Source organism: Nycticebus coucang, chromosome 19 (assembly GCF_027406575.1).
Source record: "Nycticebus coucang isolate mNycCou1 chromosome 19, mNycCou1.pri, whole genome shotgun sequence".
Taxonomy (NCBI): Eukaryota; Metazoa; Chordata; class Mammalia; order Primates; family Lorisidae; genus Nycticebus; species Nycticebus coucang.
This window is the reverse complement of record NC_069798.1, coordinates 1300130-1322181: the sequence shown is the minus strand read 5'-3', so window position 1 is coordinate 1322181 and position 22052 is coordinate 1300130. Positions and strand designations below refer to the sequence as shown.

Here is a 22052-nt window from a genome sequence, read left to right as displayed (position 1 = left end):
CATTCGATCCTATAATTCCTTTATTAGGTTTATACCCAGAAGACCAAAAATCACAATATAACAAAGACATCTGTACCAGAATGTTTATTGCAGCCCAATTCATAATTGCTAAGTCATGGAAGAAGCCCAAGTGCCCATCGACCCACAAATGGACTAGCAAATTGTGGTACATGTATACCATGGAATATTATGCAGCCTTAAAGAAAGATGGAGACTTTACCTCTTTCCTGTTTACATGGATGGAGCTGGAACATATTCTTCTTAGCAAAGTATCTCAGGAATGGAAGAAAAAGTATCCAATGTACTCAGCTCTACTATGAAGCTAAATTATAGCTTTCACATGAAGGCTATAACCCAACTATAGCATAAGACTATGAGTAAAGGGCCAAGGAAGGGGTGGGGAGGGGAGGTTAGGGTGGAGGGAGGGCAATGGGTGGGGCCACACCTATGGTGCATCTTAGAATGGGTACAGGCAAAACTTACTAAAGGCAGAATACAAATGTCTACATACAATAACTAAGAAAATGCCATGAAGGCTATGTTGAACAGTTTGATGAGAATATTTCAGATGGTCTATGAAACCAGCACATTGTACCCCTTGATTGCACGAATGTACACAGCTATGATTTAACAATAAAAATGAATAAAATAAAATAAAAAAAGAAAGTGAAACTCCCCCCAGTGCCACTGGGGCAGCTACTAGGACACTTTGGTATGCCTCCATCTATTGGGTCTTTGTTCCTGAGTATTAAAAAAAGTGTATCACCTTCCTCATGTTGTTTTATAACCTACTTTTTTCATTTAAAAATACATCATAAGCATTTCTCCAGGACAGGAAATCCTCTTCTCCAACACCTCTTTAATGGTAAGTGGCATTTCATCAGAAGGGTTGGCGATTATCACTTAATCATGTGACTGGGGAGCTGGTTCCCCTACTTTAATGCTGCTGTCTACACTCTGTGGTGTCTTCCAAGGTCATCTGCAAACCTGAGAAGCATGCCGTTCACCTTCCCACCTTGGTTTCTATAGGACTCAACTGAGGTCAGGAAACAGCCTGCTGTTCATGCCTGTTACCTGTCTCCCCAGCCCGATATGGTCCATGAACCTGGTGTCTATCTCTGTCTTCTCATCCCCGTATCCCCAAACTCCCTACAGTGCTGGGAATATAGTAAGTGCCCAATTAATACACAGGAAACGCACAAACTCAGGGGTGTGCTCCAGTGCCTCACACCCCATGCACCTGCAAACAAGAGGCATCCAAACACACCCCTCCCTCTGCCTCTTTCAGGTCACAGCACTTTTAGAACAGGAGAGAGGAGGCATGCTCCCACATGGGCGCTAAGCACTGGCTGCACACGTGTGGGGTACAGCTGGGCCATCGCTACCCTTTTCCCTTTCCAACCTCGGGCTCTAATCATAAATCCTCTTGTCACCAGCCCAGAGGGTCTCCTTCCTGTCTCCTCAGCGCCAAGCTGCCTCCTCACCTGCGGACCGGGCTGCACAAACAGAAGGGCCCACCTGGTGCCAGCAGGTCCGGGCCCCACACCCAGCACCTCAGGGCCCAGCTCCACAGGGGTGGGCCTGCCCTCAGCCCCGGACTCTGACCAAAGCCCAAATTCCTGCCAGAAACAGCAACCCCTTCAGCCTCCAGGATCTTAAAGGGACCTAGTGAGGCAGATAAGGCACCCACAGCAGAAACAAAATCACACCCATAAGTGCTTCCCACATTAAAGAAGAATTAAACTGTACAAACACATAGGACACAGACGTGCTGCCCCAGAGAAGCCTGCCATGCAAGCAAGCCTCACAGCATCTCACTAAATGAAATGTTGTCCTGGGGTGTAAGTGATTTCCCAGCACCTAGCCCAGTGCCTGGTACAAAACCCCATCAGAGTGAGAGAACCAGTGTCGCTTGGCCCTCTAGGGCCAGGAAAAATCTGTCTTTGCATAAAGTGAGATAACAGGGGAAGAATATCAATCAAGTACAGGATCTGAACTGCTCAGCCACTATGCAGGTGTAAGTTCGATTTCTGCTTTGTTACAAAATGTAGCCCCAAAATGTTATCTAAATGACAAATACGTACTGAGGAATCTCGTGTGGAGAATCGCTGTGCACAGAGAGCATTCAGAACAAGGCTCACGTGGGGACGTGCGGTGCACGGGGGCAGGAGAGCCACAGGCTCGTCTTGTTGTTTAACACATGAACTAGAAAAGCAAATGTTCACACAGGGTCACGCCGTGAGCTCCAATAGTGTCATCTGCCCTCAGAAGCAGATCTCCCAGAAATAGCCTCAGCCCCCATCAGCTAACATGACACCACATGTGAACCGCAGACAGCGGGCTGAGGTTCTCAGGGGCAGCAAATGTTCACTGGGGACCAGGTTTGTCCACAAGACGAGTCAACGGCTGACAACTCCTTGGTGCCATAAAGTCACATTTTGAGTTGTGGTGGAACCCCCTGAAGTGACGTAGCTCCCTGCTGTGTGTGTGCACTGTGTCCAGCAGGGTCCTGAGTGCCTCGTCTGCAGAAGGCCCCGCACTGCCCACCTCCTGTTACCGCCGTGTGGTAGATGAGGAGGTGAGGCACAGAGGCAAAGTGCCCGCCAGTGGCCAGGCACACAGCTCTCTGGAGCAGAACACACCGAGCAACAGAAGAGACCATCCCCCTTAGAGGATTTTAGGTGGCTCTCGGAAAATGGTCATGAACGGATGTGCACAATGGCTGGCGGGTGGTGACAGAGGAGGCTGGGTCCTTGGTGAGAGGGAGACCCCTGTGCATCACTGGGCACAAGCACACAGGGGTATCCCCAGAGGCCTGACCACACAGTCCTGCGAGGATGGAAAGGAGCGTGAGCAGGCCAGAGCTCCAGGCCCCAGCTGTCCTGCTGCAGAGCACACCAGGGACATCTACCACAGAGTCTTCTCTGAAAATACAGCCACCCCTAGAGTAGCCCTCTCCACATCAGGCCATGTCACGGAGGGCTGAGCACATGGTGGGACGTGGTGACCTAGCCACGGCCCAACTGCACTCCTCCACAGCTCGGCCGCACTCCTCCACGGCCCAGCTACACTCCTCCATGACCCAGCCGCACTCCTCCACAGCCCAGCCACACTCCTCCACGGACAGCCGCACTCCTCCACAGCCAGCTACACTCCTCCACAGCCCAGCCACACTCCTCCACGGCCAGCTGCACTCCTCCACGGCCAGCTGCACTCCTCCACAGCCCAGCCACACTCCTCCATGGCTCGCTCAGCCACACTCCTCCACAGCCCGGCTGTACTCCTCCATCGCCAGCCTACCCTCCTCCACAGCCCACCCACACTCCTCCATGGCTCGCTCAGCCACACTCCTCCACAGTCCGTCTGTACTCCTCCATTGCCAGCCTACCCTCCTCCATAGCCCGGCTGCACTCCTCCATGGCTCAGCCGCACTCCTCCACAGCCCGGCTGCACTCCTCCACGGCCAGCTGCACTCTTCCATGGCTCAGCCACACTCCTCCATGGCTCAGCCACACTCCTCCATGGCTCAGCTGCACTCCTCCACAGCCCGGCTGCACTCCTCCACGGCCAGCTGCACTCTTCCATGGCTCAGCCACACTCCTTCAGACCTGGTTCCACATGAATGTGGCGTGGCCCTGAGAATGGGCAGCTCTACCACCCACTCGCGTGTGGCCACAGCCACATACCAGGCCTCTGTTTAGCCAGAGTATGAGTCCAGGCACAGTCGGGCTACTGCTGAAAGAACTCAACCACACCCCAAGGGGGCAGCCGGTGGGGTGTGGAGCCAGAAGCAACCCAGCCGCCCAGCGTGCTATGAGCTTGTCTCCAGAGGTGTCTGCTGCTGCTCCAGAGTCTGATCTCGATGCCCACAGTGAGTTCCCGTCCTGGTCCCAGCCCTGACTGCCTGTCTGCTAAGAGGCCCCAGACATAGTCCCCAGGGGGTATGGGGTGAAACTGGGACCTCTACTCCTGGAACCCCCATTTACTCATGACTCTGCTTCTCTGCCCACACCCCTTGCTCCCCTCCTCCCTCAAGCCCAACCCTCTCCTGCCCCAGGAGGAAAGGAACAGTGCTCTCCCTGACCCCAGAGTCTTCCATGAGCAGCCACGTGAGGATGGGAGCAACATTGAGGCCATGCTCTGTGGACAGCTGCAGACAGTGCTCTGGGGAGGGTGTGCTAGGCCCCACATGGCCAGGCCAGCATGTCCCCCAGCATATCCCAGCACTTCCTCTGCGTGTGCCCTGAGCAGCCCCCAGCACATCCCAGCACGTCCTCACCATGTCCCCTGAGCAGCCTCCAGCATGTCCCCCAGCACATCCCAGCACGTCCTCACCGTGTCCCCTGAGCAGCCCCCAGCAAATCCCAGCACATCCCAGCACGTCCTCACCGTGTCCCCTGAGCAACCCCCAGCACGTACCCCAGCACATCCCAGCACGTCCTCATCGTGTCCCCTGAGCAGCCCCCAGCACGTACCCCAGCACATCCCAGCACGTCCTCACCGTGTCCCCTGAGCAGCCCCCAGCACGTACCCCAGCACATCCCAGCACTTCCTCTGCGTGTGCCCTGAGCAGCCCCCAGCACGTACCCCAGCACATCCCAGCACTTCCTCTGCGTGTGCCCTGAGCATCCCCCAGCACATCCCAGCACAACCTCGGCATATCCCCAGTAGCCCCCAGCACAACCCAGGCATCGCCCCAGCACGTCCCCCACACATCCCCAGGGCCCTCAGCAGCTCCATCAAGACCCATGCTCACACCTGACCTCTTCTGTTAAGTGCAACAGTCTTGTTTTATATTCTTCCCTTCCAGAACATCTTTACTGCCATTCCCACCAGCTCGGCAGCCCTAGATACCCTCACACTGCTGTGCAGCCTTCACTGGCCAGGTTCACTTTTGCTTTACTCTCAAGCATTCTAGACGCAGAATGGCTGAAGAGCTGGGGAGGGTGCACCAAGAGGGGGACACGGGATCTGCATCAAGTTGTAGCGACACTCAGACACACGCTCAGCATAGCAGCTCGGTCTGGAGCTGCGGCCTCCTCCGTTTCTCCCTACACGCTGCATGTCCTGGCTAGATCCCTGGGCTCTGTCCCCCAGCTGGCCCTCTGGCCTGTGCTACTCCCGGCCACGCCCAAATGGCCCAGGCTGTCTGGAGGCTCCAGCGGGACCACAGATGCCATGATAGCACCTGCCTGGCAAATAGTTGGTCTTCATGCCTCAGGCCAGCTCCATGAACACTGCAAGCCAAAGGGCAAGGAAAACACCCAGAAGTTTCTGAAATTTTATCACAGGGGAGAAAGTAAATGCAGATGATGGACCTGGTCTCCCCACTCCTGACAGGCAGCAGCTTGGAGCCGCTGCAGGGCTAAGGGCCGGGCCCTTGCGCCAGCCTGCTTGGCCTATGGGGTCCTAGCACGGGTCTCACACAGACAAGGTGACCAGACTCTGATCTCAGTGTGATCTTCTTAGGAGGTTGGGCAGACCCTACAGCTGCCAAGGCTGGTGGGGGTGAGTATACCCCCACCTCCTGGGCTTCTTTAAGGCTTCTGAGGTACAGTGCAGCACCCCCCACCTCATCACTGCACTTTCTTCTAGACAATCTGCAAAGCATGCAGGTGGCCCTGTGTATCCACAGGTTCCACAGATTCAACACATCTCAGACGAAGAGTATTTTTAAAAAACAATAAAACGATGCAATAATTAAAAATAATACAATCTAAAAGCACTCCAGTATAAAACTCCATACTATTTATACAGTATTAGGAATTAAGTAATCTAGAGAGGTTTCCCACGCACACGAGGATGTACCACGCTATAAGCAAATACTATTCCATTTTATAACACGTAAGGGACTCGAGTATCAGGAATCTTGGTGTTGGAGGGGAGTCTACCAGCGCAGAACCAAATATCCAGCTTTGACGCTACAATGTTCTTGTTATTTTCCGTTCTTTTGTTATTGTTATTATTACCCATAACGAATATGGAACTAAGAGACGTCTTCCTCATATCACTCTGCAAATATTCTACCAACACCAGAGTTAACCAAGAGGAAAACATGTCCACATTCCCATTCACTGCTATTGGTCAAAGTTTTAAAATGAAACCATAAACCCCCACCCGGACGTTAAACTTGCATATTTTTACATCTCATTTCTGGGTGTTCCCTTTTAGAAACGGCATCGTGAGATAAGCGAACCGATCCATGACTCACCCTGCACCAAGCCCAGTGACCCTTGACCTGTGATGACTGCCCAGGTGCTGGAACAAAGACTCACCCTGAGCCCACCAAGCAAGAGGATTCCAGCACAGACAGAAACCCTACCTGAGGGTGAAACCGAGCACAGAAGTACGTGCCTGAGATTCCCGAGAGCAGAGTGATGGGTGTCGAGCCGAAGTCCTCAACCCCTGCAGCCCAGATCCCCTGCAACGGGGAGCACAAGACAATCAAACACCAGGGAATCCAGAAACATCACACACTCAGGACAAGAGTCCAGGACTCCAGAGAGAAAGTTCCAGAGGCCACGTGTTGAGACGGTCGCTGGCTTTCTGCACAGGTCTAATTTCTCCAGATGTGCTAAATGGCTCCATTCCAGGGGTGACGGTAACACCCAATTTTCAGAAGTTTTTCATACAATGGACAGAAGCCATTGAATGAGAACATGAGCAGGTCGATCCTGGATGCTCACAGACAGGATTCACCCAGACCAACGCCAACACTCACAGGTGGTCAAGCCCACCAACCCAGGCTGCACCGACGGGACCACACACCCAGCTGCAGGGCCGTCACCCCGTCGCCCCGTCACCTGTCCCTGTGTAAGCTCCCATCACAAAAAAGAGCTGGGAAATGGAAGGTTTTAGCAAAACAAACTCGCCTGTCAGGTTAAATATTAATTGCAATGTTTCTAATTTATAATTTTACTTTTAATTTCTTTAACGTTTTAGCTATTGGATAGCTATAAAAACAAGATGTTTATAAGTGTGTTTATGTTCTGTGTACACAAGTAACCTTAAAATAAACACGAGTTCGGGCAACACTAACATTATTTCTCGTTCTCCTCAGACACAAAACCACTCCAATGCCTCTACAAAAGGAGAAAATCTCATGTGCACAGCAGAAAACCTCGCCAGCAATGCAGAATGGATCACAGGGAAGAACATGGAGCTGAGATTGGGGCTCATTGCAGTAACAACATAGAAGCATGCCACTCGCTAAGATCAGGTTCACAACTGAGGACCCGAGGCCGTCTGCACAGTACAAGGTGAAGGCCTCGCACAGCACCACACATGCAAATCTATCATCCCTCAAGCAAGGACATTCAAGATTTTACAAAAGCCCTTATCAGGCCGTTCTACATCTACACAATTGTGGTTGGGAAGACTGTTGAGGCTTCTCCCGTGCTCGAAGTTCACACACCTGAGATGGGTCCTGATCGGAGAGGAGGGTAGTGGACGGCCAGACTGCCAAAGAGATGAAAAATCACCAGCAACAGCATCGAGGTTACAATACTCAGAGCTATTTGAGGATGGATAGCTGGTCTCTTGTCCCGAAATCTAGTGACAGCAAGAGAATAAAGGACAACGCTGGGGGGCCTGGAACTCTAGGCTGAGGAGTCTGTCCTGTCTGCAGGACAAGATCCATGGAAGGGTTGGGGCAAGGGAAACTTATAATTAAAACTGCACTTTATTTTTTTAACTATAAGATACAATTTTTTTTTCTGTATGTGTTGTTTTTTAAAGGTTCTGTATAAGTTTTTTAAAGGTTTTTTTTTTTTTTACCAGCTTCATATAAGAGATATATTGTTTGCATCTGTTAGGTAGCATCCAAGTAATAGTTGAGTCAACCTAAAAAATACTGGCAGGGCCGGGCGTGGTGGCTCACACTTGTAATCCCAGCACTTTGGGAGGCTGAGGTGGGAGGATCCCTTGAGCCCAAGATTTTGAAGCTAATCTTTGTAACATAGGGACACCCATCTCTACAAAAAAAAAATACAATATCAGCAGGGCATGGTGGCACATACTTGCAGTTCCAACCACTAAGGAGGCTGAGGCAGGGGGATGATTTGAGCCCAAGGAGTTTGAGGTTGCTGTGAGCTATGACACCACTGCATCTAGCCCAAGTGGCAGGGCAAGACTCTGCCTCAAAATATACACGTATATTTATAGACATAAGTCCACAAAGGAAGAAAGGAAGCAGGAAAAGAGTCTCCTGACATTCTTTCCATCCACAGCTCTTTGTGTATACCTGGAAAGAGCTCCATCAATATTTAGGGTAAAAGCAGCCCTGGTGGGGACGGCTGCCCTGGGAGGCAGGAAGGGCGCAGAAGCTGTAGGTGGGGGGAGGCACCTTCACCAGCACACCTGCTGCGGAAGCCGCCCCTACGCACTGTTCTTTCTAAAAAGTCTTCAAGGTCTTGTCCTTCAGGGAACACGGCCCCCTGCCCACTTGGATCCCGTACAGTTCAGTCCCATGTTAAGGCTGAGAAGTTCTATAGTAAGAAACTAGCGTAAGCTTCTTCTCCCAGGACTCCGCCATGGATCCATCCTATGCCTTTCATAGAGAAATAGCTCTCAGTGTCTCCTAAAACATGTGCTTTCCAGGCAACTTGCCATGGGCGGCACACAGGCATGACCTTAAAGATGAAGAGCAACACACAGAAGGTCTGCCCGGTGGGCTGTTCCCAAGCACCTGTGCCCCAGAAGCCCCCCAGGGAGACCACATACCCCACTCAGGGCCCATGGGGCAGCAGGAGCCCAGCTGCTCAGCTTAACTGAGTCTTCCTGTGTGGGCATTAGTAGCTAAGAACATCTAGTCACCAACATCCAGGAGACAGCTCTCTTTCAGATACCTGAAGCCTATTAACCCAGCTCTCATCCTGCTCCTTTGCAACTGAAATACTCTTAATATATTTTATTCAACAATTAGATCTGATTATCCTTTTTACAAGAAAGACTAGCTATAAATTCTGCAGGAATTTGTTTCATTCACCTCGTTATCCGAGGTTAAATCTTTTCTCTAACACTGAAATGATTTAAAGAGCCTAAGAAAATTAACTGGGCCAAACCTTTGCGATATCTACAAGTGGTGAGGGGGCAGGCAGGGAGGAGGCAGAATCTCAAACCTGCAACTTCTCAGGGTGTGCACAGTGACAGCCCAGGCAGAGCCCTCCAAGTCAGGGGAGTGTCCAAAACCCTCGGGTGAAATCCCCATTACTATTGGGACACGTGTGTGCAGGGCAGGAAGACCCCATTTCCTTCTGCATGAAGACTCTGGGGGCTTTAGACACAGAGGAAGTTGTACCTTCAGGAGTCTTCGCATCTGCAGCACTCCCTCTGTGACTGACAGCAGGGGAGGGACCCCCGGGAAAGACAGTCAGCTCCAGAGCCTGGAGTTCCTACTCACTGGAAGGTGATATCAGGGCAGCTGACACCACAAATGGTGCTCAGGAGCCTCTGCAACAAGGCACCCAGAGCCTCACGGACAAGCACTGCTGTAGGCAGGACAAGACACGCAGAGCCCCACGGATGAGTAGGCTGTGCAGCAAGGAGCCCAGAGCCCCACGGACGAGGAGGAGGCTGTGCAGCGAGGCACCCAGAGCCCCACGGACGAGGAGGAGGCTGTGCAGCAAGGCACCCAGAGCCCCACGGACGAGGAGGACCTGCAGCAAGGCACCCAGAGCCCCACGGACGAGGAGGAGGCTGTGCAGCAAGGAGCCCAGAGCTCCACGGACGAGGAGGAGGCTGTGCAGCAAGGAGCCCAGAGCCCCACGGACGAGGGGGAGGCTGTGCAGCAAGGCACCCAGAGCCCCACGGACGAGGAGGAGGCTGTGCAGCAAGGCACCCAGAGCCACACAGACGAGGAGGAGGCTGTGCAGCAAGGAGCCCAGAGCCCCACGGACGAGGAGGAGGCTGTGCAGCAAGGAGCCCAGAGCCCCACGGACGAGGAGGAGGCTGTGCAGCAAGGCGCCCAGAGCCCCACGGACGAGGAGGAGGCTGTGCAGCAAGGCACCCAGAGCCCCACGGATGAGGAGGAGGCTGTGCAGCAAGGCACCCAGAGCCCCACGGACGAGGAGGAGGCTGTGCAGCAAGGAGCCCAGAGCCCCACGGACGAGGAGGAGGCTGTGCAGCAAGGAGCCCAGAGCCCCACGGACGAGGAGGAGGCTGTGCAGCAAGGCACCCAGAGCCCCACGGACGAGGAGGAGGCTGTGCAGCAAGGCACCCAGAGCCCCACGGATGAGGAGGAGGCTGTGCAGCAAGGAGCCCAGAGCCACACAGACGAGGAGGAGGCTGTGCAGCAAGGAGCCCAGAGCCCCACGGACGAGGAGGAGGCTGTGCAGCAAGGAGCCCAGAGCCCCACGGACGAGGGGGAGGCTGTGCAGCAAGGAGCCCAGAGCCCCACGGACGAGGGGGAGGCTGTGCAGCAAGGAGCCCAGAGACCCACGGACGAGGAGGAGGCTGTGCAGCAAGGCACCCAGAGCCCCACGGACGAGGAGGAGGCTGTGCAGCAAGGAGCCCAGAGCCCCACGGACGAGGAGGAGGCTGTGCAGCAAGGCACCCAGAGCCCCACGGACGAGGAGGAGGCTGTGCAGCAAGGCACCCAGAGCCACACGGACGAGGAGGAGGCTGTGTAGCAAGGAGCCCAGAGCCCCACGGACGAGGAGGACCTGCAGCAAAGAGCCCCATGGACTAGCACCGCCGTGAGCAGAACAAGGCCCGCCCCGTCGCAGACATGCAGGGAGGCCCAACCACCAGTTCTGAACATGGCAGCCATGAGCAGGTGACTGGCAACTGAAAGAGTCTGATTAACTGACTTGCAGTGTAGCCTCAAAAAGCAGGATTAATCAATCTCTTTGAAAATCCAACCATAAAGCTTTGACAAAGTTTACATCTTTGGACTCAATGATTCTGTTTTGGGGGTTATTCTAAGGAAATAATCAAATATAGCTAAGCACTCTTATGCACAAAGGTATGGATCACCTAGGACAGCCAACCTGCCGCCGTGGGCCACATGCAGATTATATGAAGACTACTTTGCTTATCTGTGGTAGTGATATCTTGAAAAGTATGCAACAATCTTTTCTTTTTCTAATCCGCCTTCGTTAGTGTTTGTGTATTTAATGTGAAGCCCAAGACAGCTCTTATTCTTCCAAGGGGGTGCAGAGAAGCCAAAGAGTTGGACACCCCTAATTCCAAACATTATTGACAAGAGTAAAACCGCACAGTATAGGGAGGGGTAGAGATAAAGACTTTTCTATCGGGGTATAGTGAACACTATTTGGGTGATGGGCACTCGAAAAGTCCCTACTGAAGCATTATAAAAAGTATCCATGTAACTAACAAAAACATTTCTATCCCCCTAATATTTTGAAATTTTAAAAAACGGTGCTATCCAACCATAGGAACACAATTTTAAAATTCAAGGGTATACACATGAAAGTATACTCAACAATAAAATCATATTTATAAGAAAAATGCTCATAATGAAACATTGAAGGGGAATGATCACGTTATAATATCGAATATGTATTACACACATAGTTCTGTAAAAATAAATTTGCCCAAGAAAAAAGACTGAAAGGATTTAAGTCAAAATACAACCAGCAGAAACATTCCTATGATAAGAATAGGTTATGAGTAATTATTTTTCTTCTGTTGACTTTTCTGTGCTTTCCAAATGTTCTTACGAAGAACAGATGTTACTTGTAAAAGGAAAAAAATTAATTTGTGTTATAAAATAGTATCTAAATGACTAAGATCACTTCTAAATTATATGTGCTGAGAAAATTAAAAACAATGTTAACAATTCCTCTGTGCAAGAATTAGCCTAAGAAAATCACAATTAGGAAGTTAAATTAGGGAATGTGGGTGGTGACCACATTCACCCAGCAGAGTGGCCTTGTGACCACATGGAGGGCCAGTCTGGCCTGGGTGGCAGACAAGGCCCTCTGAGTTTCCATGACCCTCCTAATCAATTCACACGCTCCAGACCTGGCTCCACAGCAGGCTCCCAGCCCCTCCCTGGAGCCACACCATAGCTCTCTCTCCTCAACAGGAATCCTGAGCTCCGCCCCACAGGGAAAGGGAGCACAAAGTGACAAGTTTCCTTTAGCAGAGGTTTGGTTAACTGCACACAGACTTCTGCCTTGCCCCCAAACAAGGAAAAATGCCTCAACCTCCTCCACTGTTTAGGCTCTCTAAGGCAAGACTCCTCCCCATGAGCCCAGAGAATCAGCAAAATCACTGTACCCTCAGTTCTGGGGATGAGCATCTCCTGTTACCCCAGAGTAAGCCAAGACTTAAAATAATAAAACATCAGAACAGCAAACCAACTAAGAGGGGTGGATACCTGCTCGCCTCATTTTAGAAAGACAATTTCAGGCGTGGCGTGGGCAGGGAGATAGCATCTGCCCTTCCATCCTGCATCCCAGGTCACTTTCTCAAACCATGTGGGCAAACAAAGAGCAAAGACTAAAACCAATGAGCCAGTTCTATAGGGAACCGTACAGAAGAGAAGGCTGAGAATTCCACAAGTCCTGTGTTTTATCACCAGTCATTTCCTAGAGAGAGCTGGGGAAGCTAAGCCCGTTCTGTAAGCACACCCAGCTATGACAGGTGCAGCCCTGAAGGGCCGGCACACACCAGGCTCTCCAGGATAGCTGGTGCCCCCAGCCCCACTGGCCTCTCCCTGCCCGCTGCTTTCTGCATGGAGCCAGCTCTCAGAGCTTCCAGACCCTGATACGCACCAAGCAACCTAGGATCTCATTAGGATGAAAGCTATGGTTCAGAAGGTATAGGAGATGCCAAGGCCAATGAAGTCCCAATCTCTGTGGTGAGACCCACGCAGTGGGAAGCCCTAGTGAGCCCACCATGCAGCTGAGTGCACAGCGCTAGTTTTGGAAAGGCACCTGCCAGCCCTGGCCATAGCAAACATGCTCCATGGCAAACACCAGCACAGCAGGAGGAGCCTCCAAGTCATCACAAGGGTTGACGGAGCAGACAAAAGTGCCCAGCACTCCCAGAGTTCTAGAACATCACTATTGCTATTGCACTGCTGCTGCTGGCAGGGGTATTATTAGGGAGGCTGACACAACTGGGTGGAGGCCAACTTTGGTTTGTCTTTTGAGACAGAGTCTTACTCTGTCACCCAGGCTGGAGTACCATGGTATGATCATAGCTTGCTGTAACTACTCAAACTCCTAGGCTCAAGCGATCCTCCTGCCTCAGCCTCCCAAGTAGCTGGGACTACAGGCACCCACCATCATGCCTGGCTAGTTTTTTTTTTCTCTTTTTTTGTGCAGACAGGGTCTCATTATGTTGCTTGAGCTAGTCGCAAATAGGCTCAAGTGATCCTCCCTCCTTGGCCTCCCAAAGTGCTGTGATTACAGGCCATCACCGGCCTAAAGAAACAAAATTGTCAGGAAACAAATTCTTAGGAAAACTTAATATCAGCTCAAAGATGACTTTTCAGTGTTTTAAATGTTGAGATAATGGATATGCTAATTGGGGTTGCTTTGATTACTCCACAATATATACATGTATCAAAGCATCAAAACATTGTACCTGGGCGGCACCTGTGGCTCAAGGAGTAGGGCACTGGCCCCATATACCGGGGGTGGTGGGTTCAAGCCCAGCCCCGGCCATAACTGCTAAAAACCAACAAGCAAAAAAAAAAAACATCGTACCTACAAATATAAACAATTGTCAATTAAAAATAAAATTGTAAAATATGTGAGCTGGAGAAGATACAAGAGGATGGCCATAACCAAGCTGGGCAGGGAGGTAACACAGGCCCTGGGCCCAGCCCATGACAGCTATAGTAATACACACTCCAATTGTCCTATCTTCCAAGAATTCTCTGGGCAGAAAGCATGTAGGGTTTCTGAATATTCCAAACAGAGCCTCGGGTAGGCCTGGGCTTCCTTTCCCTTAGGGCAGAGAAGCCGCAAGCACCTCAGGCTGGTGACCATGATGAGCCAGGGCTGGCTGTGCTGGGGCAGGAGGGCAGGGAGATGGCACCGGGACACTAGCCTGTGTGCTGCCCCTGCCACCTCCACCCTCCAGTCAGGCCTCGAGAAGGAGTGTCTGTCATGGCAGGAGCCTCAGAGTCAGATGGCGGGAGGGATGGGGCCTGTCACCCCCCAGACAGGAGAATGACACTGCCAGGGAGAAGCCTACGGGGGCTGGACAGGGCTGAATTCTGACCCCTGTGCTGCCCTTCCTCAGGTTCTTTTTGTTCTGTGTTCTCTTCCTTTTCTTTTCCTGTTCTCTCTTTCTCTCAGAGTTCCTTTTAAGAGTTTCTTCCCATGCAGTTCCTTGCTGCCTCTCCTCTCCTCCTGGGCGAGGAGACTAAGTACACCCAGCCACTGCACAGCTGCTTCTGTGGCCGCCCTCAGCCTGGGAGTGCAGGGGGCCCTCCACAGAGGAGCAGGTCCCAGGACCCAAACAGCCGAAGTGTACGTGGCAAGGAATGAGGAGAAGGCAAGGTTTCAGCCTTGGGGAGCAGAAGCCTGAAGGAGGTTCTACACAGCTCAACTGGTACATGCTCTTCTGAATCTATGTCTAAAGAGCAGCTGAGCTCATTTTCAGCCGACCGTGACCTTCCCCATGGTGACCCTAGGAGGGAGGTGCTGTCACAGATGTGGCTGTGAGAGGTCTCTGGGGGTCACCCACAGTGAGGACATGGCAGTCAGGACATGGCAGTCAGGCCCAGGCCCTGGCAACCCGGCTGTACATGGCAATACTCAGCATCGGGAACCAGCATGAGGACTCACGGACGACGGAGGCTGCAGCCACACCGCACGTGGCCCTCTTTATTCACAGATGAGCCCTGGGAGACAAAGAAGGGGGCTAAGGACTTGTCAGGGGCTCAGAACTAGTCTGAGGAAAGGGCCGATTGCAACTCAAGCCCGGGGACCCTCCAGCCTGAGGCCCAGCCCCTCTCTCCAGGCAGCCCAACAGCCCGACCTACTCCCTCTAGAAAAACTGAAAAGCTACACACGTTCAAGACTCACGGGGCAAGAGGACACTGTCCCTTCTTGTGACTATTTCTACCTTCGTTCCTCATACATAAAAAACAAAAATGGAAAAAATCCCTCTACCCCATGCAGACTGGCAGCTGGGACGAGTGGACGTGACCTGGGCTGCCCGGCTTCTCTGTGAGCTCCCTGAGATCACACCAGTTGCCGCCACACACTTGCCCATGAATAAGTCTGAGGAAGGGAAGAGCACACGTCCCCTCAGCACTTAGAACTGCCCTGTCTGGCAAAAAATGCCCAAGACACGTCCCCTGCACTCACTGTGCAAGTGGCACATTTCCTTAAAGAACAGGGACCTGGAGAAACTCTACAAATTCTTCAGGATGTTGTGCGTATCCTGCCATTCAACAAAAACAGAATCAGAACTGTCAAGCACTGTTTTCAGATCTCTATCCAGGGAGAGAAGGAGGACGCTCATCACTCCGTTAGACTCAGAGCCTGAGCCCTCCACTCTGGACGGCCTCAACTCACGAGTGCGAATGCGACCAGTGCCGCCAGCCACGCCCTCACCTGTGAACGTGTGTGTGGCCTGGGAGCCAGCTCCCTGCATACTGCTCCCTGCGAGCCTGTGCGCGACTCCAGCTGTGCTGTCGAGGGAACCACGGGCGGCTCAGGTCACTTCCATCTTAGCCTGTCCGAGTCCATCACGCGCCGGGCGGCCTCTGGGCGCGTCCGCGGACCTGCCCGCTCCCGCTCAGGCCTCAGCCGTCCAGCCAGGGCGCTGCCATGGCGCGGCCCTGGGGGGGCTGTCGCCGACCCGCCTCAGGGCCCAGGTGCCAGCGGCTGAGCTGCCTGCATGCTCCAAGGTAGGCTGGGCTCCCTGCCGCTGCCTCTGAAATCGAAAAGAGAGAGGTCACTTTCCTGATGACCAGCAAGGCCATTGAAACCAGCAGGCCTGCAGAGGCCAGAAAGGAAGGGTCATCAGTGCTGCGGCCACTCCGACACCAGATGAGCAGCCCCTCACTCCTCAGGGCAGAGACGTCTGCAGGGAGACCTGGCTCCCAAGCCCATCCTCAGGTGGCAGAGGCAGGGCCTGCCAGGAGCTGGAGGGGACAGTGCAGCTATGCTCCAGCCTGGGTGACAAAGACAGACCCTGAGTCCACAAAGGAAGAAGAAACAGGGAGTGGGTCTGAGAGGTGTGTCCGTTGGGCTCAGACTGGAGGGGGAGGTGTGTCCGCTGGGCTCAGACTGGAGGGGGGCGTTTTAAGTTGTGTGGGGGTTGTTTTTGTTTGTTTGTTTTTGCAGTTTTTGGCCGGGGCCAGGTTTGAACCCGCCACATCTGGCATATGGGGCCGACCCCCTACTCCTTGAGCCACAGGTGCTGCCCTAAGATGTGTTTCTTAAGGGAGAGGCTGAGGCCTCTTTTTATGAAAATGGGGAAGAAAATCAAATTTAATCCATAAACCGCTCCATATATTACATAATAACAAGAGAATTTTTACATACCCCCTTTCAGATACTTCACTGTTGCTAAACTGTACATGAAGCAACATTAACAAGGTTAGAAGCTGGTGACCTAGGCCCAAAGGACCAGACTTCCAAAACAGAATCCTGAACATCAATCTCCAGTACCAGGGACAAGAAGCCTGTCCCCATTATGGCCTCATCCTAATTGATTTATAACCAACTTTTAGAAAATGTAACCTTATTCTTCTTTTCACCATTAAACTAGAGAAAAGAGAAAGAACTCAAGAGAACAGAGCAAAGAACAGAAAGGAACCCTGTGAACCTCATGTAGCTATGAACATAATTCGAGGCAGTGAACTTAGCCTCGCTGATGCAGACCAGTTAGAAGGGGCACCTTGTACGTTAAGGAAGTCCTTTAATTATGCCAAGAAATTCAATCGTGTCGCCTTCTCCATGTGTCCACAGTGACACTCTCAAGTTAACGAGGTCCAGCCAGTAGGAGTCCTTAAGTTTAACAAATAGATAAACTTTTGTAGTAATTTAAAAATTCAATTATTTATGTAAATGGTAGCTTTGAAATACCTGAAAACAAGAGAAAACATCTCTTCTTTGATATTAAACATTCTGTCTAAAAGTGACCAACATAGGCAGCACCAGCATCCCCGGGCCTACACCAGCATCCCCGGGCCTACACCAGCATCCCTAGTCTACACCAGCATCCCCAGGCCCACATCAGCATCCCCGGGCCTACACCAGCATCCCCGGGCCTACACCAGCATCCCTGGGCCTACACCAGCTTCTGGAGGGAAGTGACCTAGTGCACCCAGTCACCAGCTTCAGGAAACGAAGGTCACCCTGCCAGATGACAACCATGCACTATTGGTCTAAAACCATGTTCTCCTCTGCCCTCTCCTATGATGTTTTTAAGGCACAGATATGCTAGGCTTTATCTGTTTTCTTTCTCTGAACTCAGAGAGAAAACTGAGTTGTGTTTATGTTTATGCTGTACTTGTTTTACTGTGATGTTTTTGTTTCATTTTGTTGTATCGCTAAAGTTACGTGACCTCACTTCTTAAAAAATCAAGTCATCATAAGGAGACAACAGAATGAAGAGACAATTGGGAGAAAGTATTTGCAAACACATCTGATAAGGAGCTAACGTCCAAAATACGTAAAGAACTTAAACAACTCAATAGCAAAAAACCAACTAACAGTTAAAAAATGGACAAAGAATACGAACAGCAGTGCTCAAAAGAAGACATGAATGGCAGACCTATATATGAAAAAATGCTCAACATCTCAAAAAATCAGGGAAAGGCAAATTAAAACCACAGTGAGCTATCGCCTCATACCTGTTAGAATGCCTATTGCCAAAAGGACATGGGCAGTCCCTGTGGCTCAGTGAGTAGGGCGTCAGCCCCATATACCGGAGGTGGCAGGTTCAAACCCAGCCCAGGCCAAAAACTGCAAAAAGACAAAAGCTAAAAAGAACTAGAGAGGATATGGAGAAAAAAACACAGCCATTATGGAAAACAGCGTGTCGGTTCCTTAAAAAGCTAAAAATGGAATGACCCCATGATTTGCCAACCCTACTTCTGAGTACATACCCAAAGGAACTAAAACTGGTAGGCTGAAGGGGCATCTGCACTCCCAAGCTCCTGCATTAGTATTGTCAGAGCCAGGGCATGAATCAACCTCTGGGTGCATCGACGGGTCCACACAATGGAATCCTACACAGCCTTCAAAAAAAGAGAATTCTCTCCTGGACGAAGCTGGAGGTCATCACGCTAAGTGAAACAAGCCAGGCACAGACAGACGTGTACTGTATGTGACGCCTGAAAAAGTCAATCTCAGAGAGAGTAAAAGGATGTTGTCAAAGGTGGGGAAAAGTGGGAAGAGAGATGGGGAAAGGGCAGACGTTGATCAGAGGGCACAAAGTTCCAGCTGGATGGACAGAATGCGTTTGAGCGACCCGCCACACTGCGTGGTGGCCACAGCTAAAGACATATTGTATATCTCAAAATTGCTACAAGAATAGATTTTAAACATTCTCACCACCACAAAAGAAGGTAAGTCATTGGGGTGACAGAAACGTTAATGAGCTTGATTAAATCTTTCCTCCATACATATATATTTACTTATAGCAAAACATCACATTGTATCCCATAAATGTATGTAATTACTATTTGTAAAAAAATTTAAAAAAAAATTTAATAAAGTTCTTATATATCCCTCATTTCAAATGGCTGTGGAAAAGACTGAGACCAATGGGGACAGAAATAGAAGGAAGGAACAGCCAACTCCCAAGTTTTCTTTTACTGGCTTTACTCCCTGAAGAAGTAAAACAGAGGGGTGGGGACAGGTGTGTGACTGCTCCTCTGGGGTCTAAGGCCTGGGCCTGGCAGGGACGTCCTACGCCAGTTTCCGACAAAGGTGGGAGAGACTCAGTTGTTATGTCCTGAATGGACAGCTCGCATATTCCCACACACACTCTGAGTCTTCTCTTATGCAAAGTTCAAGTTAACCTGATAACATTAAGTGTCATAAAATGTTTCCTTCCTAATTGCTAACAACAAAGGTAAGATAGACATCCCTTCCAGAAATACATAACGAACAGGGGCAGCGTCCAAGAACCCGCAGTTTGCTCTGCTCAGTGGGAGAGGCCAACCACCCACAAGGAGCAAGTGGCCGGTGACAGGCTGGGCAGAAGTGGGTGCTAAGTCCCAGAGAAAGCTGCACCAGCCAGCCCTTCGGAGGCCTGTGGGCCCCATCCTCAATAGGACACCTGCTCTCACTGTTGAGGAGCCAACCAGCCATCAGCACGGCCATCCTGGACATCTGCAGGAAATCTAGATGGTGGAGAAGCTGAACAGACACAGCCCGTCTGAGGGTCCTTCAAATCCTTCCTCTTGTACCTCCTTCCCATGAGGGGCACTCAGCCTGCCAGTCTCAGCTCACAGACCCTCCTCAGAGATGCTTCCTTGGCAATCCCCAACCAAAGCCTGAACCCTGCTACACAGCCACCCAGCACCTGGTCAGCCGCCTGGCCCCGTCCACAGCTGTGCCCCATGCAGGAGTCCTGAGACCCGCACACCCAGCTCTCCCACGAGCACCACGAGGGCAAAGACAGCCTCCAACTGATCCTCCCGTCCCCTGGCACCTGGGATACATGTTCCCTGAATAATGGGGATAATGAGGGAACAGCAGGAGGCAGCTGTGCTCAGCTCCCAAAGCACTGCCCCAGCACAGGACCTGAGTGCTCAGAGAAAGGCTCAGCAAACACCTATAAAACAAACCCACGCTGGGACCACAGCTGGCAAGTGACACTTCCTGGGGGAGCCGCTATTCCTCAGCTCTGCTCAGCTTGGCACTTCATGCTGGGAGGGGTTTTCCAGTCCACAAGGGGTGGTGACCACACTTCCCAGCACAGCACATCCCATCCAGGGCAGGCCTTGAGAAGTCACTGACTGATATCCTGAAGTTCTAGGGGGAGGCTCTCCCCACAGAGGCGACCAACTGAGCCCCAGTAGCTGGTGTGCAGGGAGCTGGACGTGCAGGCAGGCCTCTCCCCCAGGCCACAGTTCTCCCCTCACTACTTCTGAGCCTCAGGTAGCTCCCTAAACCCCAATGACCTACGTCCAGGTAAAAAGACTGGAGGAATATTAAAGAGTGAAGGAGGAAACTTACCAGGACACAAGGTCACACTGAAGCACCTCCCCTCTGCAGCAAGCACACTGCCATCATTTTGTTGCGTGCACACACACACACACACACACACAAACATGCAGAGAGATGGGCAGGACTAACCAGCAAATAAATTAATTCAATATTGCACTTGAAAATGTCATTAGGCCCCTCCCATAACAGAGCAACAGTTACTAAGGAATAGAGCAGTCGAGTGGAAAAACACCCCCACAGGAAGGGACATTTTGGAAAACATGAACACTCACAAACCCTAACCAAGTAAGTAGCAGACTGTGCTTTGCCTCACTGCCTGTTCACAAAAACTTAGATGAAACACGGTCCTCTCAGAATCATTAGGAGATGAAAACTTAACTGCATGCACGTCACAGCTTCCACAAAAGACACTATAAAACTGACACAAGCAATTCAGGAAACATGAGGGTCACAGCCTAACAGAGAAGTAAAACAACCTTTCCTCCAAAATCAAGCAACATTCAGAAAAAATGGTAGTGCGTAAAGAATCAGCACTGCAGCTACATTTTTTATTTCCTCTTGCCGTGGAGACTATTTCCCCGGCGAAGTGGCGGTTGCCTAGGTGACGATCAGACGGAGCAGCCAGGGCTCCAGGCACTCCGGCACTGGGAGCTGAGGCCAGGCCCTAGAGAAGGCCCCTTGCTCTGCGCTCCCCAGGAAAGTTCCAGGAAGAAAGGAGCACTGGTTCTCAACATTGGCAAAGTGAGGCCCTGCTGCAAACTGAAAAATAGAAATGCACACATTTGAGAGTGGTATTGCGTGCTCACCGTGCCGCAGCCTGCTGGCTGGGTCAGGCAAGTCAGTGACAGGAGGACTTTCAGGGAGACAGATACGAGAAAAAGTGGGGAAAAGAAATCTGAGGAGCCGCTTCTGACTGGAGCTGGAATCTCCTGTCACCTGGGAGAGAGATGTCACACTTCTCCCGTGCCCACTGGACAGAACATTTAGACCTTGGCAAGGCCCAGTTGGTCTCAAGATTTCCTAACAGTAATAAAAGGAGCCCCAAGGAAAAACACGGCCTCTGCCCTGCAGGCAGCTGTGCGCAGAGAGCCGCAGCGGTACCCACCCAGCTTCTGGTCCCTTTGAGGGTGAAACTTGAGGTCCTTTCCAATCTGTATATTGCCCAGAAGCAAGTCTTTGGCCACAGAAGGAAGGACGAACCTGCGTGAGAAGGGCACAGCATAGCGTGTCTGGACACGAGACTTCTGAGAAAGCATCACAGAGCGGCCACCTTCAGCCGGGGGACACTGAGCTGCACTGTTATGAATTCTTCACACTGCGTCTCCTCTCTGTGACTTGGGGTATAAAATACTGTGCAGCTGCTATAACACAGCCTCCGAGCAGTCTTCGCCCAGGGCCACCCAGTAGGTGCTGATTACCTCTGTAGCAGAAGGACTCCGCCTTCGGCCAAGATTGAGGAACTGAGCGAAAAACCCATAACCTGTGGCTTGAAGGCGCATCATCCCACAAACCACAAGTGGAAAAGCAACAAGTGTATCAGAACATCCTTTAAATGTCACCGTGGTAAATAGCACACTTCATAAAGCCTCAAAGCCCTATGGTCTGAGGTTCTACTCAAACCGAGTTAGAAAAAGTTCCCCCCCTCCAATAAATAGATAACGGTCCTTAACGAATGGGTAAGTTTATAATTATTGATTCCTACGATCTGGGAATGGAGCAAGCCAAAGGGAGCCATCTGCCCAACCCCTTCATTCCATGGGGCAGGAGAGGGGATGGCCAAAGGTGATGTGGTGAGGGAATCAGATCCAGGCCAAGCTCCAAATCCCTTGACCATGCTCATCGGGCACAGGAAGTAGCTGGCTTGGAGAATGGACAGCCTGCTCGCTGGGAATCAAGAACCACTGCAACAATTCCCACATCCAGAGCCCATGCTGG

The 22052-nt window shown here is 51.4% G+C and overlaps 1 protein-coding gene across 7 annotated transcripts in view; it reads right to left on the bottom strand.

Annotated features, from left to right (window-relative positions):
- LDLRAD4 (low density lipoprotein receptor class A domain containing 4) overlaps window positions 1–22052 on the bottom strand; it is a 374896-nt gene that overhangs the window by 205795 nt on the left and 147049 nt on the right. Inside the window, exon 1 of one of the 7 annotated variants that reach the window (XM_053571180.1) lies at window positions 15543–15724. The exons of the other annotated variants lie outside the window; for them this stretch is intronic. Within the exon in view, the coding sequence (XP_053427155.1) occupies window positions 15543–15582 (40 nt within the window). The 5' untranslated portion in view covers window positions 15583–15724. Of the gene's footprint in view, window positions 1–15542; window positions 15725–22052 lie in introns of those variants that run through there. 7 annotated transcript variants of the gene reach the window in all.